General features: G+C 35.6%; 1 protein-coding gene across 3 annotated transcripts; it reads right to left on the reverse strand.

The window, feature by feature from the left end:
• Positions 1-109: 109 nt before the first annotated feature.
• Positions 110-15,539, reverse strand: LOC125668063 (uncharacterized). Of its 3 annotated transcripts, XM_048901817.2 has the most exons (9): positions 15,282-15,539; positions 15,131-15,154; positions 14,747-14,989; positions 8,798-9,463; positions 5,822-5,845; positions 3,984-4,364; positions 3,427-3,615; positions 1,880-2,116; positions 110-515 (listed from the first exon to the last, which is right to left on the reverse strand). In XM_048901817.2, the coding sequence occupies exons 1-9, from the start codon at positions 15,282-15,284 to the stop codon at positions 372-374; spliced, it is 1,911 nt and encodes a 636-aa protein (XP_048757774.2). In that variant the 5' UTR covers positions 15,285-15,539; the 3' UTR covers positions 110-371. The 3 variants fall into 3 exon arrangements, with proteins under 3 accessions (XP_048757774.2, XP_048757775.2, XP_048757776.2); XM_048901818.2 differs by lacking the exon at positions 1,880-2,116; XM_048901819.2 differs by lacking the exons at positions 110-515; positions 1,880-2,116 and adding an exon at positions 2,123-3,328.
• Positions 15,540-16,644: the final 1,105 nt, after the last annotated feature.

The following is a 16,644-nucleotide window of genomic DNA, read 5'->3' on the forward strand; positions in this document are numbered from 1 at the left end:
CGCGGGATGCAGAAATGGATAAAACTATTCCCATAACCAACATAGGAGAGATAAGTTTCATCATGTGTCAATTTACAATCTTATAAAACATAGCTAAATAAACAATTGGTAATGTAATAATAATAGTTTAATAGTATTAGTAATGTAAGCCAATATTCTGAAAGAAATTTTCATTCTTTTTATTAACAAACATTGAATAGATAAAGGAAAATTTTAAAGCAAATGTTCATGAAAATACAATGTATGTTTCCCTCAAGCGTAAAATGGACATGACAAGGAAACAATCATATCGATATTTTCAAATTCCCTAGAAGAGAAAGAAAATAAATCAAAACAGTAATAAATATACAAACATTCGACCATTTGTACTGTCACCCCAAGAAATACACTAAAAGTATCACAGTCACAATAACCAGTATCACTGTAATGGTAATGGCAATCACACAAATCACTTTACGATTCCGTCTCTTCATTTTCGTCTGTATGGCCGCCGCAGTAGTCGCAAACGAATTCGACTGAAAAAAGCAAACAAACCAACATGTGAAACGCTGATCTTTAACCTCGATATATGACCTTTTGCTTGACCCAGATATGTATGACCGTGACCTTTCACATCACTAAACAAAATAACCTTCACCTTGTACAGGTACAGTGTAGAAGCTATAATCATGGTTACATTTGTGATATGCTAACCTGTCACATAGACAAACCAAATATATATCTAATCGACCTTGTCCATCTTTGGTCGAAGACTTCTATCATGACAATTTGTTAATTGATTAATTAATTAGGTCGTAATAATGAGTAAATCCGATAGAAGTATGTCCAATAAAGTACTCTGAAGTTGAAATTAAAAATCTGCTGGAGTTCTTCATTGACAATATATTCGTAATCTTTAGTGATCAAGTCTTTCGACAGTCTGTTGGAATGTGCTCTATTGTTAGTTGACCTGTTTTTATATTCTTATGAGGCAGAATTTATTCAAAAACTTCTATGTGAGAAGAAACAATCTCTTGCTATGGCCTTTAATTCGACATTTAGATGTATGTACATCGACGTCGTTTTATCCATTGACAATGATAATTTTCATTCATATGTTGATTCCAAACATGTATATTCCCGTGAACTAGAAATATAAGACATCACAGAGTCTTTCACTTCTGCTTCACAATTAGATATCTTGTTGAAAATGATATTAACGGCAAACTAACAACTCAACTTTGTGAAAAACGCGATGATTTCAGCTTCTCCATCGTCAACGTTCCATATTTTTGTAGCAATATTCCTTTATCTCCTGCAAATGGTGTGTATAGATGTATATCTCAATTGATTCGATACGCAAGAGCTTGTTTTGCGTATGATCACTGTTTACATCGAGGCAAGCTACTGACAAACGACTTAATGGTGCACGGAGTTCAACAGTCTCGTTTAAAGTCAGCATTTCGCAACTTTTACGTTCGTTATAACGATCTAGTCTGCCAATACAACCTATCATTGGGTTAAATGCTGTCTGTTGTGTTTCATACCGATTGTTAGGCCGTTCTTAGCACATTGATTTTGACTACGGATAACTCCGTTTACCTGATCAAGATTTAGGGCCCACGGCATGTGTGACCGGTGGACAGGGGATGCTTACTCCTCATAGGCACCTGATCCCACCTGTGGTAACTCTATATCCAGGGGCCCGTGTTTGCCCAGCTCTCTATTTTGTATTGACTATAGGAGTTATGAAAGTGAGCACTGTTAGTTATCTTCACCTTTCATTGTAGAAAATAGTTTATCATTAATGGATAGTCAGGGTGTTAATCACACGCTATCTCTAAAATACTTATAAAAGTATGTCAACTCTAAACAATATATCAAGTTGAGCGTTGGTTACCAAATCTTCCAAGTGACCGGATCTCGTTTCTAGATCCTCTAACTTTTCTCCTCGTTTTGCGATCTCGTCGACGTTGGTCCTCATGATGTTGGTCACCTCTTTGACCTGACCACGGAGGTCGTCAATTTGTGTGGTTTTCGTCCGTGGTTTCTGTTGCTGAGTGGATGGCGTTGCAGGTTTGTTGGGAAGTGAAGTTGTACTGGATTCAGAGATATAAAACACAGCTGTGTTGTTGCCCTGACAAAACGAAATATATTTTTGAGGGCTTGTAGATATTAGAATTTGTTTGTATAGTGTAATGACGAATTGTTGAACTAATTGTAATCCAAAATATGAAACCTTAATATCATTAATCTTGTAGATCGTGTTAATGCCCTGAGAAAATAGCAACACATAAAAGTAAATAGGGGTGTTAGAGATTCATGTCTGCTATTGAAGAATTGAGGAATGATTTAAAATTTGACATCCACCATTACGAATGTTGTTGGTTCGTCAGATTGATGTGTCGAGATTTTACCATATTTTGGTCACGGCTGTATTGTTATCCTGACTGAATAATGTTTTCTAGATCTGTTGGAATTCGGAAATTCTTCTTTCTTCCTAATCATTAAGAATGGGGGGGGGGGGGTGCAAAATTTGCCACTAGTTTCCCAATTTTAGTTTTAATAAAAAAGCCTAGCATAAACGGTTTCAAAAATAACCCTTGATAACGTAAAAACTCTCATACTCCCCCCCCCCTCCCTAATTGCTAGGTAAAGTTCCATTGTCATGTATGCAAGGTGAAGATAACGAACAGTGATCAATCTCATAACTCCTACAAGCAATACAAAATAGATAGTTGGGCAAACACGGACCCCTGGACACACCAGAGGTGGGATCAGGTGCCTAGGAGGAGTAAGCATCCCCTGTTGACCGGTCACACCCGCCGTGAGCCCCATATCCTGATCAGGCAAACGGAGTTATCCGCAGTCAAAATTAGTGTGCCAAGAACGGCTTAACAATCGGTATGAAACACGTCAGACAGCATTTGACCCAATGCGAGGTTGTATTGACGAACTAGATCGTTATAACGACCATAGAATTTGCAAAATGCTGACTTCAATCGAGACTGTTGAAATCCCTGTACCATCAACTTGTTTGTCAGTGGGTTACCTCGATTTAAAAACTGACTATACCCAGAACAAACTCTTGCATATCGAATCAGTTGAGATATATAAACACCATATACAGGTGATAATGGAATATTGCTACATAAATGTGGGAAGTTGACGATGGAGAAACTCAAATCATCCCGTTTGTCATACAGTTGAGTATCATAGATAAAAAAAAATCATCATCGATTTCAAATATATAATTTTAAGGTAAAATACTCTCCTCCTAAAATCTTTACTCCATTTTGGCATGAAATATATGGAGAACAAACAGTAAGACAGCAGGTAGTAGTGATTTCTGGAGAACAAACAGTAAGACAGCAGGTAGTAGTGATTTCTGGAGAACAAACAGTAAGACAGCAGGTAGTAGTGATTTCTGTGATATACAATGCTTACGTCGTCGGCTCTGTACTCTTTAGAATGCTCTACATTGCTGTGGTGGTATGTCAGCTTTTCTTTGAGAAATACTTTTGCCTTCTTTGCTTTCTTTTTGACATAAGCAATTTTGAATTCGGATTTGTCTGTTGATGTCGTTGCTGATTTGTTCTTGCGTTTATTTTCAGATTTAACATCAAGCTGGGGTTCCTGAAAAAACAACAACCATGTATTACTTTTATCAATGTACACATTATTTATACAGTGTCGTAAAGGAAAATTTGCATCGCTCACATCACTAGTTGCAGACGCCAAATGTTTATCAAATAGATAATGATACATGCAATATAATATTACTTTTAGAAAGTCAACACCAGAAATGATTACAGAACACACTAAAATATCATTTTTTCATATTTATGATGATAAAATGTCACATTTGTCATACTGTCTGTTATCAGGACCCTTTGAGTCCGGCATGCACTGACCGGAAGTCAATGAATCACACGGTCATTCATAAATATTCCGTTGATCATTCAGACAATTTAATAAACCAAGACATGTGTTCACATACATACTTTTGTCCCAGTCTTAGAAGTAGCTGGCATTGACGACATGTTTTCTGATTTCGTCAAATAGTCCTTCCCATTCGAAGTGTCTGTCGTTAATTTTGTTCCCTTTATGTTCTCGAGCGACCGACATCTTATCATTTTGGAGGAGGGATTTATGTCCATTTCATCTAAAAATTTCTCCGTCTTTTCAGCCTTTGCGATATTTTCTTCCATGGATAGTTTGGCTTCATTGACCTGCAGACGAACCTCATCTGATACATGGTGTTGCTTCTTTCTGAGGCTTGTCGCCTCCGCGGGTGTTTGTACTTGTGTTTGTTCAACATTGGTGATGATGTCTGATTTTTCCGTATCCGTGAATGCCACTCCAGAACGATTTTTTCGTGATCTCTGAAATAATTCAGCTCTAGTAATGACATATATTTAAAAAAATATTCAGTGAAGTAAGCGGTGAGACAAAAATATAATTTAAAGATGAAGATAAACAATTATTGAAAAAGAAATATAAAAATAACTGATAAGATGATTTTTATACGAATTTAATTCGTACGTCTATACATCGTCTATTGATTTTTGTGCATAAACTAATTCACAAAAATATATCGGAAAATGTATTCTGTTGGGTTTAGATATTTTCAAATTTCTAATTATTGCCAATTAAAAGCCTCTGAAATGCAAGTTTAGAATATAAGGGTAGAACAAAACATCGGCATTTATTATTGTCATTCTAGACAGGTTTAAACCATTAATGGCCATGTCTACGGGTCCGCAATGGTAAAACATACGGATTCGCAGTGGTAAAGCCAAAAGGTCCGCAGTGGTCACGCCTACATCCTGCAGTGGCCACGCCTACACGACAGAAGTGGCCATGTTTGCAGTGACCACGCCTAATGGTCCGCAATGGTGAATGCCTACGGATCCGCAGTGGCCACGCCTAAAGGTCCGCAGTGGCCACGCCTACATGTCTGCAGTAGCCACGCCTACACGACAGCAGTGACCACGATTGCAGTGACCACGCCTAATGATCCGCAATGGTGAATGCCTATGGATCCGCAGTGGGCATGCCTACATGCCTGCAGTGGTCACACCTACATGTCTGTAGTGGCCACGCCTACACGACACCAGTGGCCACGGTTGCAGTGACCACGCCTAATGATCCGCAATGGGCACGCCTACGAGTTCGCAGCAACAGTTGCCTAAGGATCATTATTGGTTTGTGATGTCAACTCAATATGTCGTCGATTACTTCATGGGATAGGTTCATGTACGAGTGTTGATGCATTGATTTAGCAATTGATTATGAAGAAAATTATCTTTTCCTAAAAGCTGTCATCGACTCGTCTCCTTACATTATGAGACTGATCACAGTTCGCTATCTTTTCGTTCAGATACAGGACTAATTAATTTCAGTGATATTTTATACGCTTTATCGCAGCTTCTCGAGATCTCTCGGGATCCGTAAAATTTTGAATTTTCAAAGCAGTGTCTACTAACCCGCTCATTCTCTGCATTATAGGATGTTGGTAGCGACAATTTTTTGACGAATGGAGAACCTATTTACCATAGTTTTACTCCAATTCATTTTCATCAAATTATGCTCTGTACAGTAAAGACGTGTTTTTTTTATGGCTAGCGACTATCGAAAATTGTATTTGATTGAAATTCTATTTCTGTTTAATCCATTTGTCATATATAGTCACATACATTTCCCTGGGTTTTTTCCCCACTATACTTACAAATCTATCATTATAGTACTGATACCGAAGAACGGTTATTACATAAAACCCATATTCTACATATAAAAATACATGTACTTAAAACTTTAGAATATCATGGATTCAACATACCATAGCATTGTGCCTTTGTAGTGGCTGAAAATAAAGAATAGAAATCACAAATCAGTATATATAGATTCAAACTATAGACAACTATGAACATTACATACCTAACGACACAATCAGATCGGTATGGCGCGGTTGTTTTGATTACTCATCGAAAAACATTCAATTCTCAGGAATCAATTATTAGAACTAAGTAAGAAGATATCAAATCTTGACCACATGCCTCTATTTTGAACATTTAAAAAAAAACCTTCCTTATAAACATATATGATTTCTTTTATAATTCTTACCATTGCTTTCACTTTTCGATACGCATTTTCGATATTCTTGTGCAAAACTAAGATACTAAACATGAATATAATAAAATGCCTTCTCAAAATAAGCTGTGAAACATAAGAGTGTTTTTCCGGTTCGATTAAAATATGCCTTGTTCCCGACGATGGAGGTAACATATATACATGCAATTGTAGTGTATAACACAAGCACTGGGCGGACATGTACAGTTTCATGCTTGTTAAAATACAGAGGGATGCACACGGGTGTATTTTTATGTGTATCTGTGGATTTATAAAAGGTTATCAATACGTTCAAATCATCAATTTCCTAGGTTATATTTTGAAACTCGTCAATGAAATACAAATATTGAAAATTATCTCATAAATTTCTATGGCTAAAAAATCTCATAGTAGGTCAAAATTTAGAATATTAGAAAAACAATTGTTCCTTGGACAAGATGGTCAATCCGTCTATGTATAGAATGAGTGTATGCCATGTTTTTATAGACGGCCAGTAGAACAAATAAAGACGGCAATATGGTGGATAATTTGTATACTTTCTATAGATTTATCTTAAGTGACAGTGATTCGTAATGTGTTTCTTTTTACAGACAATGGAGTACATGTAGTTTCTTTTTATTTGTGACGTAGCTGTTTGTTTACAATTCAACATGTTTGTGAGACAGAGTCGCTGCATGGTTTAGCAATACTTTCTGACATGCTAGAACTGTCTAATAAAAGCGACAGGGTTCTTATTGACCGTCCACAGAGATATATCGGTTTGATCAACTCAATGACTTTTAGTCAGTCTGCAACAAACTGGATATCTGATATCAAACTACAGTACATTTTAATTACCAGACATTGAAATTAATATTAATTAAACTGGTCCCCACCTGAGTTTTCTAGCAATGTAAATATTTTGGAAGTATACTTTTAATTTCTATATGAAGGGGGGGGGGGGGGTTATGAAAATCACAGTGCTTGTTATTGGGCTATCCGGTGTGTTTAATTTCACCTTTTTGCACTTTCGTACAATTTATTTGCATAAACTAGCTATATCTGTTGGTGTCAACACAACATAATTAATCAATACAAAGGAATCATTACATCACATTAAATTAATGCATACTCATGTCTTCTAGCAATATAGATATAAAAAGTTTAATGCTAATAGATTGCACTTAAAATACGAGAAAATATCATTATGTACATGTATAAAATTTGAGAATTCAAAAGAACTTCCTTAGAGTATTGTGAGTTTTTCAAATTGTACAAAAGTTGTCTCAAAATGGAAGATGGAACTGAATAGAAAGCAAGGGTTATTGATCAAAATTTTGAATTATTGACCAAGTCACTAAATTTTCATACAAAATTTCGGATGATTTATAAGAGAAGTGTTCAGTTGGGAAAATATATCAAGCAAAGTAATGAATTTACAACATTTCAATTAGTTCCACGTATTTAATACTCGTGTTGTAAATTACAAAATTGAAATATATGTATGTCTAGGGGTATACATGTATATATGTTAACGACATATGGGATAAAATTTCGATTAAACAATCTTTACTTGACATATTATGGCCCTTTCAAAATTTCAACTGACATACAAATTTTAACTGGATAGCTTTACGTAATAAATGTATAATATGTCTAGACCAATGAGAGAATCATTAAACCAGAACCTAGATAGTTATAGCATCCTGCTCGGCTGTGCTCAAAAGCTGAGGAGACAACTTCCTTCACATGAATAATATCTAACTTAACTAGTATTACAGCCTCATTGTTTAGAATGTGATATAAAATAAATCTAACCCCACTAAGAACGATAAGAATATTCTATGAGACTGCTAGAAAACAGATGACTTACCATGACGGTTCATATTTGTTTTCAAATAGATTTCACATCCGAAAGCATTGCTTTAAACAATGAATATCCTACCGGTGTACACAACCTGACACAACTCGTATGTTTGCATCCTGTGTGTTTCATCGAAAAATGTACCAGGCTGTCAACTTCCTCTTTTAACAATCTATTTTAATTATTAACTCTAACATTTAGTATGGATACTTAAAACGAGCATGGAACCTTGAATGAAAAGGACCGGGAAATTTACGGGCCCCCTTACTGCAGCAGACTTCCTGTGATTCAACGGAAGGGAGGATAGTGCATTTTGTAAATAATTTGTAGGAAAAAATACACTAGAATTCATTCTCAAATTAGATAAACAGACTTTTTGTGCTTCTTAATCAAAGACTACTTTAATACGGGGATATGGAGATTTTTGTGTAGAAGGCTGTATAGAAAGCCTCGTTCTGTTGTTTAAGAAAATTCGTGCAAATATTGTTTATGAAAACTTTTTCTTCAAACAACATTGCAGATGCACACTATGAACAAACAATTTATTATAGAAATCTTTTCAGAGTGATTCAGGCGGGGATAGAGGAAACGATTAATAAGCTTAAGAGCAAGAACGATTAGTCAATTTTGCCTTGGCAACACGGAAGGAAATAGTGTGTTACACATGTTTTTGTGTAAATATATTCACAATTAGTCGTGTATTTTAGTATCAACTAGATTATCATGGAGTAAATTTCTGTATGAATTATTCATTTTTCTTCAATTTACGAACATCGACTACCATTTTTTTCACATTAAATCGTCCTTCCAATAAAGCTATGATATGAATCTTATTATGCTTACTTCTGATTCATTGATTTCATTTGTAGATATACCGGGTTTTCTTCTCAAAACGACTTCATCTGTCTGTCTGTCCACATCTTCTAACGACACCAACTGAGTGTTTTGGTCAATGTTCGAGTTGTAGGTCTTGGAAAAATTGTAAATATCAATTTCAATAGGGGACATCAGTGCTGGTGCACTTTGACTTTGGGCTGGTGGGACATCACTTTCGAAGGACAATATTGAAGAATTGTTTGGATGAACATCAACAATCGCTGGTGAAGCATAAATATCAAACGCTGGTGGAGACGTCACAGCAGAAACTGAGGTTTGTTTTGCCCCCTTCTCCTCTCCAGACTGAAACTGAGATGACGTTGATTGTGATGACCTATATATACTTTTTTTCATCGACGATGCCGATAATGTTGTTGGTAAAGTTTCATCACCTCTATTCTCAGAAGACCGAGATTTCGTTTCGATGCTTACGGCGTAATCTCTAACATGTGAATGTTCTCTCTCTTGGGCTCTGTTCGCTTTTGCTTCTATCGTCCTTTCGGTGTCCTTTTCATGTAGAAGTCCTTCATCTGAAATCCGTTTCTTTTTCGTCCGGTACACCACTTCATCAGACTCATTCACATAGCCAATGCTAGACCTTTGCTTGTCAGCCGATGTATAACTGCTTGATGGCTGAAATGTGATTAAGAGCAAAATCAATTTGTTAAAACATTGGACGAGGTCCTAAACATTTGTAATCAATGTTGATTGTTTTGTGTCACATGTCCGTAGCCTTCAAACATAGAAAAAGATATAATTACCTTTACCGTGATATAAACTGACATGTTTTGGGGTATTTGTTACGAGGGAAATCCTATATGAATAACAAAATTTTGGTATGGATTGCCTTAACATGAGTAACGTAAGGTTGTCATAACGGGAAATAAACTCTATCACGCCTTCAATATAATTGGCATCAATAGTCATTGTCTTTCATTTAATTAACACAGTACCAACACAACCTCTCATTGGGTAAAATGCTGTCATACATGTTTCATACCAATTAAGGTCGTTCGATACACACTGATTTTTACTACTAATTACTCGGTTTACCCAATTGAGATACATGTATAGAGCTCACGGTGGGTGTGACCGGTTGGCAGGGAATGATTACTCCTCCAAGGCACCTGATACCACCTTTGGTATGTTCAGGGGTCCGTGTTTGTCCTACTCTTAATTTTGTACTCTTTATATGAGTTATGAGATGAATCACTGTTCGTTATCTTCACCTTTTCATTTACCTCGTACACGGCTCCAGATTATTGGAATACTGCTTTATCCATTTCATTCGATTGCTTGTTCAATTCACATTTTTCTCTGAAAGAAATATATTTTAAAAATCCTATCGTTCAAACTTTGTGTGAAGAATAATGAAGACAGGACAAAGTGTTGGCGAGTATGTGGTAGTGAAAGGAAGCGACATTTGACGACATTTATACCAGACGACTCTGTTTCTGATAGGTGGTAGCATTTCACGACATTTATACCAGACGACTCTGTTTCTGATAGGTGGTAGCATTTCACGACATTTATACCAGACGACTCTGTTTCTGATAGGTGGTAGCATTTCACGACATTTCTTGCATACATTGCTCCTGGAAGACTCAATTCAGCGACATTAACACACGGCTTCTGGTGACGTCGGTTGGACAATGAGTGCTATCATTTATTCTGCATACTACTTCTGGATTCTTTTACTAAACAATGTGTTTGATAGCGATTTTCTTGTCAGAATAACTTAAGCTTTATTTTAATGTAAAACTTATACGGTACCAATTTTGATGCACCAGATGCGCATATCGACAAATAATGTCTCTTCAGTGATGCTCAACCGAAATGTTTGAAATCCGAAGTAACAATGAAGTTTTAGAGCTATCATAGCCAAAAAAAGCGTGCTAAAAAAGTGGAGTCAAATTCGTCTAAGGATAAGAACTATGCATGAGGGAGATAATCCTTAATTTTGAAATGAATTTCTAAATTTTATAACAGCAATTAAATATACATCCGTATTTTCAAGCTAGTAACGAAGTATTTAGCTACTGGGCAGTAGAGACCCTCGGGGACTAACAGTCCACCAGCAGAGGTCTCGACCCAGGGGTCATAATGTAAAACTTATACGGTACCAATTTTGATGCACCAGATGCGCATTTCGACAAATAATGTATCTTCAGTGATGCTCAACCGAAATGTTTGAAATCCGAAATATCAATTATTGAGTTTCAGTCCTGGAAGAGAGTAAAGGCTACAAATCTTCAGGCATTTTTTGCCTTCACTGTAAGTCACAGGGGCGAATTAAGGAACCTTTAAAAAATTCTACCATTGATTTTGGTTTTCAAAGGGGGGTTCCACCCTCCAAAATGCGTTTATTTACCCTTCTTTAGCTATATGTTCTGACGAAAGGGGAGGTTCCGACCCCCGGAACCCCCTCTGAATCCACCTCAGAGTCCACGATTCTGCACTAACCACATTGCGTCTCATTCCCCTACTGTGGGTGTGGCGAGGATACACATAGTTTGACAATTAGAATTAAAGAAATGACAAAATCATCTAAATTCTCATAATATATAATTTTATTTTTCTACGATTTAAAATTATAGATAATATTTTGTTTTCTAGTTTATATACTGACGAAACTATTACAGCCTGGATTTAGATTGAATATATGCTTTTTCATCTACAATATCGTTCATTAGCAGGTAAACAAGCTGTGTAGATTGTAACCGAAGAACTATCGTATTCTGTGTGGCTTAAATCCTGTTTGCAATACTACTGACAAACTACAGCATTAACTTTACAATACTTACATGGAGTAAACCAGTAAGATATTGCAAACTAGGAAATAAACACTACAAAAATACACCGTAAATGTGGATATATATATATATATATTATATATCAAAAGACTTATACGGTACCAATTTTGATGCACCAGATGCGCATTTTGACAAATAATGTCTCTTCAGTGATGCTCAACCGAAATGTTATATATATATATATATATATATATATATATATATATATATATAATTCAATAAAAAAAAGCAGGAAAATATACAGTTCCAAAATATATTTAAATCACTAGCGCTTTCTGGATTTTAACATCCATCCTCAGGTGAATACAAATTAATATTATTAATTTGTATTCACCTGAGGAAGGATGTTAAAATCCAGAAAGCGCTAGTGATTTAAATATATTTTGGAACTGTATATTTTCCTGCTTTTTTTTATTGAATTATTTTGACTGTGTGATATCAACTCTTTCTATTTGGATTATATATATATATATATATATGATACTGATGTCCCGTTCAACACAGCAGGTGTGACACGATAAAGATCCCTCCCTGATTTAAGGCCGTAAGTGCCGATCATTGGCATACATTTTGTAGCCCTTCACCGGCAATGGTGATGTCTCCATATGAGTGAAAAATTCTCGAGAGTGACATACGTAACTTCAACTTAAACAATATAAGATCAATCAATCAATCCAAGCAAACCATACACTATAAACATGAAAAGATGTATTCATACAGAAGCTTTAACAACTTCTAAGTCCTTTTCTGTGATGACTTTAGACTCGATTTAAATTCATCAGCTATTAGATGTTGTTAACATGTTCTGAAACAACAGTTTTCTGTGAACTGTAGTGGTCGTTGGTGGAGAGGGCGTGGTCTGTGAAAACAACCCTCTATAGTACAGAAAAGCGACAATACCCCCGAGTAAGAGAAGAAAGAGAATGACGGAGATGATGACACACACTAGTCGCCGGTGTCGGGATCGATATTTGTACATCACTTGAGTCGAACTTATCTTAAAAGTCTGTGACTGAAAGCAAAGGAAATAAAGTATGAATTAAACAATAGTAATTTTCAACTGTTCAAAGTACAAAATTGATATTTATTTCGGATCTTAATTCACAGCTAGGTTAAGGCCTCCCATATTTATCATATTAACGCATTAAAACAGCCAACCATTTTTTTTTCACGAAGCGTTCGACAGTAGAAGTGAATGTCGCAGATTTTTCGGATGAGATATTGAAAACGAGGTTCCCTGTACAGGGTTGGCACAGCTAAATGGTTCTACATGCCTAGAACATGTCTGTATTTGTGGTACTTTCACCTACAACTGGTGATATATCTGCATGAGTAAAGGACTCGAAGGGAAATAAACTATTTTTTAAAAAACTAACCAATTATATCGTGAAATGAAAACAGGTGTAGTCAAATGGAATAAAAATAACTTGGAAATATGCGTGCCTAATTGCGTTCGTGAATATTTTCCCAATGTCTGAAGTTGTAACAAAAGTCACAGAAATATCTTAATATCCCGAGTCATCGGCATGCAGAGAGGCGGGCAAACATTAAAATGAATATGAAAGAACGATCATTTATGCAACATTGTACTTCAGAATATTTTTTTTTCTGTAGACAGGTGTTGTATTTTATATACTGACATGATTTATAATCAGTTAACATGATGTCTTGTCAATCGCACGCCTGATTAGCATTTCAAAAATTTAATGACATGTTCACAACATTCTGAATATTTCAAAAAGCTCCAATTCTTTCAGAATTCCCTTTTTCACAAAATGGCCATGTTTCTGGAGCCAAAACCGTAGGTCACTAACAATTACTGCAGCTCGTCTGTCTGCAATCCATCGCTAGTATTTACATTTGAAACACCGTTAGGGGACATCATCCTACCCCTCCCCCCGTTTTACACGTCGTTTATGTCCCTAAGGTCAAATCATTCTGTCAGACTTGTGTCATTTGTAAAACCCCAATGTCTACATTGTAGTTGATTGTGTATATTCCTCACAGCTAACTTTATCAGCAGACGTCAGAAAAATGCTGCATAAGAGCACTACTTTGGAACTATCCAGTGGGTACAACTTATGCTCCTTTATATGTCGACCTGTTTTGGTATTCTTATTCAAAAGCCTCTACATGAAAATATAAAATCTCTGTTTGTGCTTTCAACTCTACATGTAGATACATCGACGAAGTTTTTAAGATTCATTCGTAAGTCAATTCGGAATATTTCAGTGAGCTTAAAATAAAAGACACCACAACGTTTTATATTTGGATGTTTTACTGAACATAAACGTTAACGTCAAACAAGCAACTCAACTTTATATACTGTAACAAACTGGATGACTTCAGTTTCTCCATCATCAATTTCCCATATCTATGTAGTAATATTTAATTATCACGTGCATATAATGTTTATGTCTCTCCCTGATTCGATGTGCAAGAGTTTGTTCTGCGTATGATCAGTTTTTGAACCGAGGTACATATGTAAGCTACTGACAAATAATTTGACAGGGGTCTCATTTAATGTCAGCATTTCGCAAATTATATGGTCGTCATAATGATCTCATTCGCAAATACTACATAAATGCTGTCTGATATGTTTCATACCAATTATTTGGTCTTGTTTTACATACTGATTTGACTATAGATTACTCCATTTACCTGATCAAGAGAGATGATTCACAGTCACATGAAATGCTTACTCCATATAAGGTCGAGGTTTACCATACTATCAACGTTGTATTCTTTACATAAGTTAGTAGATTAATCATTGTTCATTATCCTCACCGTTTATGTATAGTAAAGCCTTCATATTTGCACAAAAGGTTAAACGTAAGAGTAAAAACCACTTCAAGGCCACGCGTTCACAAACACGTTTGTCTCTTATAATGAAGTAGATCTATGTTTTAGGCCACTAAAACAGTTCTGCCTGGACTGTTATTTATTTTTTAATGAGTGTCCCTAATCTAGCTGTGTTCTTAAAAAATTATATACGCTTTATTCTGGAAATAAGATTACAAGTAATTTCCTTTGCTTTAATTTGATTTCAATGTAGCTACCTGGTTGCATGCAATGACATAACAACAGGATAATGACCACTTACCGATGCCTCCAGTTCTTCTGTTCTGACAGATAATGTATTTAATTTTCCTTCTCGTTCAACAACCTTCTCAATATTGTCCTTCATGATAATTGTCACTTCGTTCACCATCTGTTTGATTTCTTGTAGCTTGTCCCCAGACTCAGGGTGAGATTTACGTTGGTCCTGCTTTTTGTCTATTAGAATGTTAATCTTTTCGTGCTCTTCGGTTGTGAAAGGTATTGCTTGCCTGTTTCTCCTAGATCGCTATGATATAAAAAGACATAACTTAGTGACAGCTGATATAATCTATAATCTATTCGGTCACTTTTTAGTGGATATAGGTTGTATTTAATGAAATGTGTGTATTTTAAAGTGGAAATTGATAGATTGTTTTTGGAAACATACCATTGCATCTCTTCTTTTCAGCGACTAAAATAAAATTTTGATAGAAAGTTGAAGCATGTATCTTTACACGCCCAATGATAAAGTTAATTTGTCTAAAACCATGTTCAGAATTCTACATCATGAAATTACTAAAATGAAAACAAGATCTTACCATCGTGTCTCTCCGTTTTCTCAATACGATTAGAAAAGTTGCCGTTAACAGAGAGAGAGAGACGTCGATACGTAAGATGGTAAGTGTCTTACAATAGTTTCATTATATCTTGTCCTTCCTCTACATCGGCTCTTCAGTTAAACATCCTGTGTAGACAGACTCTACTGTAATTGTTTGATATGCAGTTGTAATTCAATACAAAGTAAGGTTTTGTTTCCACCAATAACTACTGTGTATATACTGTCATTTTCCAGTAAAATTGTAAAGCATATATGTACATCTTAATTTTTACGACTATTTGAAATTCTTACTGGTGATTTAACGATTGTACCTATAGATGTAGACGAATTTCGTTCCACAAAAAGAGCAAATGGCAATAACCACTTTTCATATCATGAAACCAACTACGAAGCACTAATCACGTGCTTACTGTTTGAACGAGTACCGAAAAGTTACATCCAGATTAGATTATGGAAATGCATTGCTTTATGGTGTTCATTCTCAACACACCAGCAAACTTCAGAGGGCACAAAACACAGCTGTAAGATTAATAACACGCTCAAAAAATCCAACCATATTACACCTGTTCTAATAGATCTTCACTGGCTCCCAGTTGAATACAGAATTCAATATAAGATACTTCTTCATACTTTCAAATCTCTCAACAACCTACCTCCAGTTTACATAAAGGATATCCTTGGAGTTTGCAATCCCACACGATCACTAATATCCGAATCTCTGCATCTTCTCCAGGTACCTCGGGCACGTACGAAAACATGAGGATCGACGTTTGGACAAGGCTGCATCGAGTCTTTGGAACTCTCTGCCTTTTAAACTTAGGCAATGTACTTCACTGTCTAGTTTTAAAGTGAACCTCAAAATGCATCTTTTTAGATTAGCTTTTAATTTGTGATTATTTTTATATACTTAGTGCTCTTACACACAGCTCTTACGGTGCTGTTAAAAAACATCTGTAGTTTGTTATTATACCTATGTCCTTTCTATGTATTTAATTATTCCTATGGGTTGTTTTAAATTATTCACATGTATGTGCACATCGATTTTATATTATATCTTTAATTTCACATTTGTAAAGCGCTTTAGAGAACTAATGTTGATAGGACGCTATATAAATCTATTAATTACAATTACAATTACAAATGGCGCATAATACGCCCATCTCAAGTTATGTAGAATGTGTTCTTAGTTACGAGTTATTGAACTTCCATGGCAGATACGCATTTTTACGCATCTCCGATAGAGTATGTGAAAGATTTATCTAAAATCATTCAACTAACAGGGAAAATATCAACAAATAAAAAATAAAACCTCTTATCAAAATCTATGGTAAATATTCTATTGT

The sequence above is a fragment of the Ostrea edulis genome, chromosome 4 (genome assembly GCF_947568905.1).
Source record: "Ostrea edulis chromosome 4, xbOstEdul1.1, whole genome shotgun sequence".
Lineage (NCBI taxonomy): Eukaryota > Metazoa > Mollusca > Bivalvia > Ostreida > Ostreidae > Ostrea > Ostrea edulis.

Coding starts and splice junctions, on each gene's coding strand:
- LOC125668063 (XM_048901817.2), bottom strand. Junction 9,464..14,746: donor CAGAAGAACTGGAGGCATCG/GTAAGTGGTCAT, acceptor ATCACATTTCAG/CCATCAAGCAGTTATACATC. Junction 516..1,879: donor CCGGTCACTTGGAAGATTTG/GTAACCAACGCT, acceptor TGCTTTTTTCAG/TCGAATTCGTTTGCGACTAC.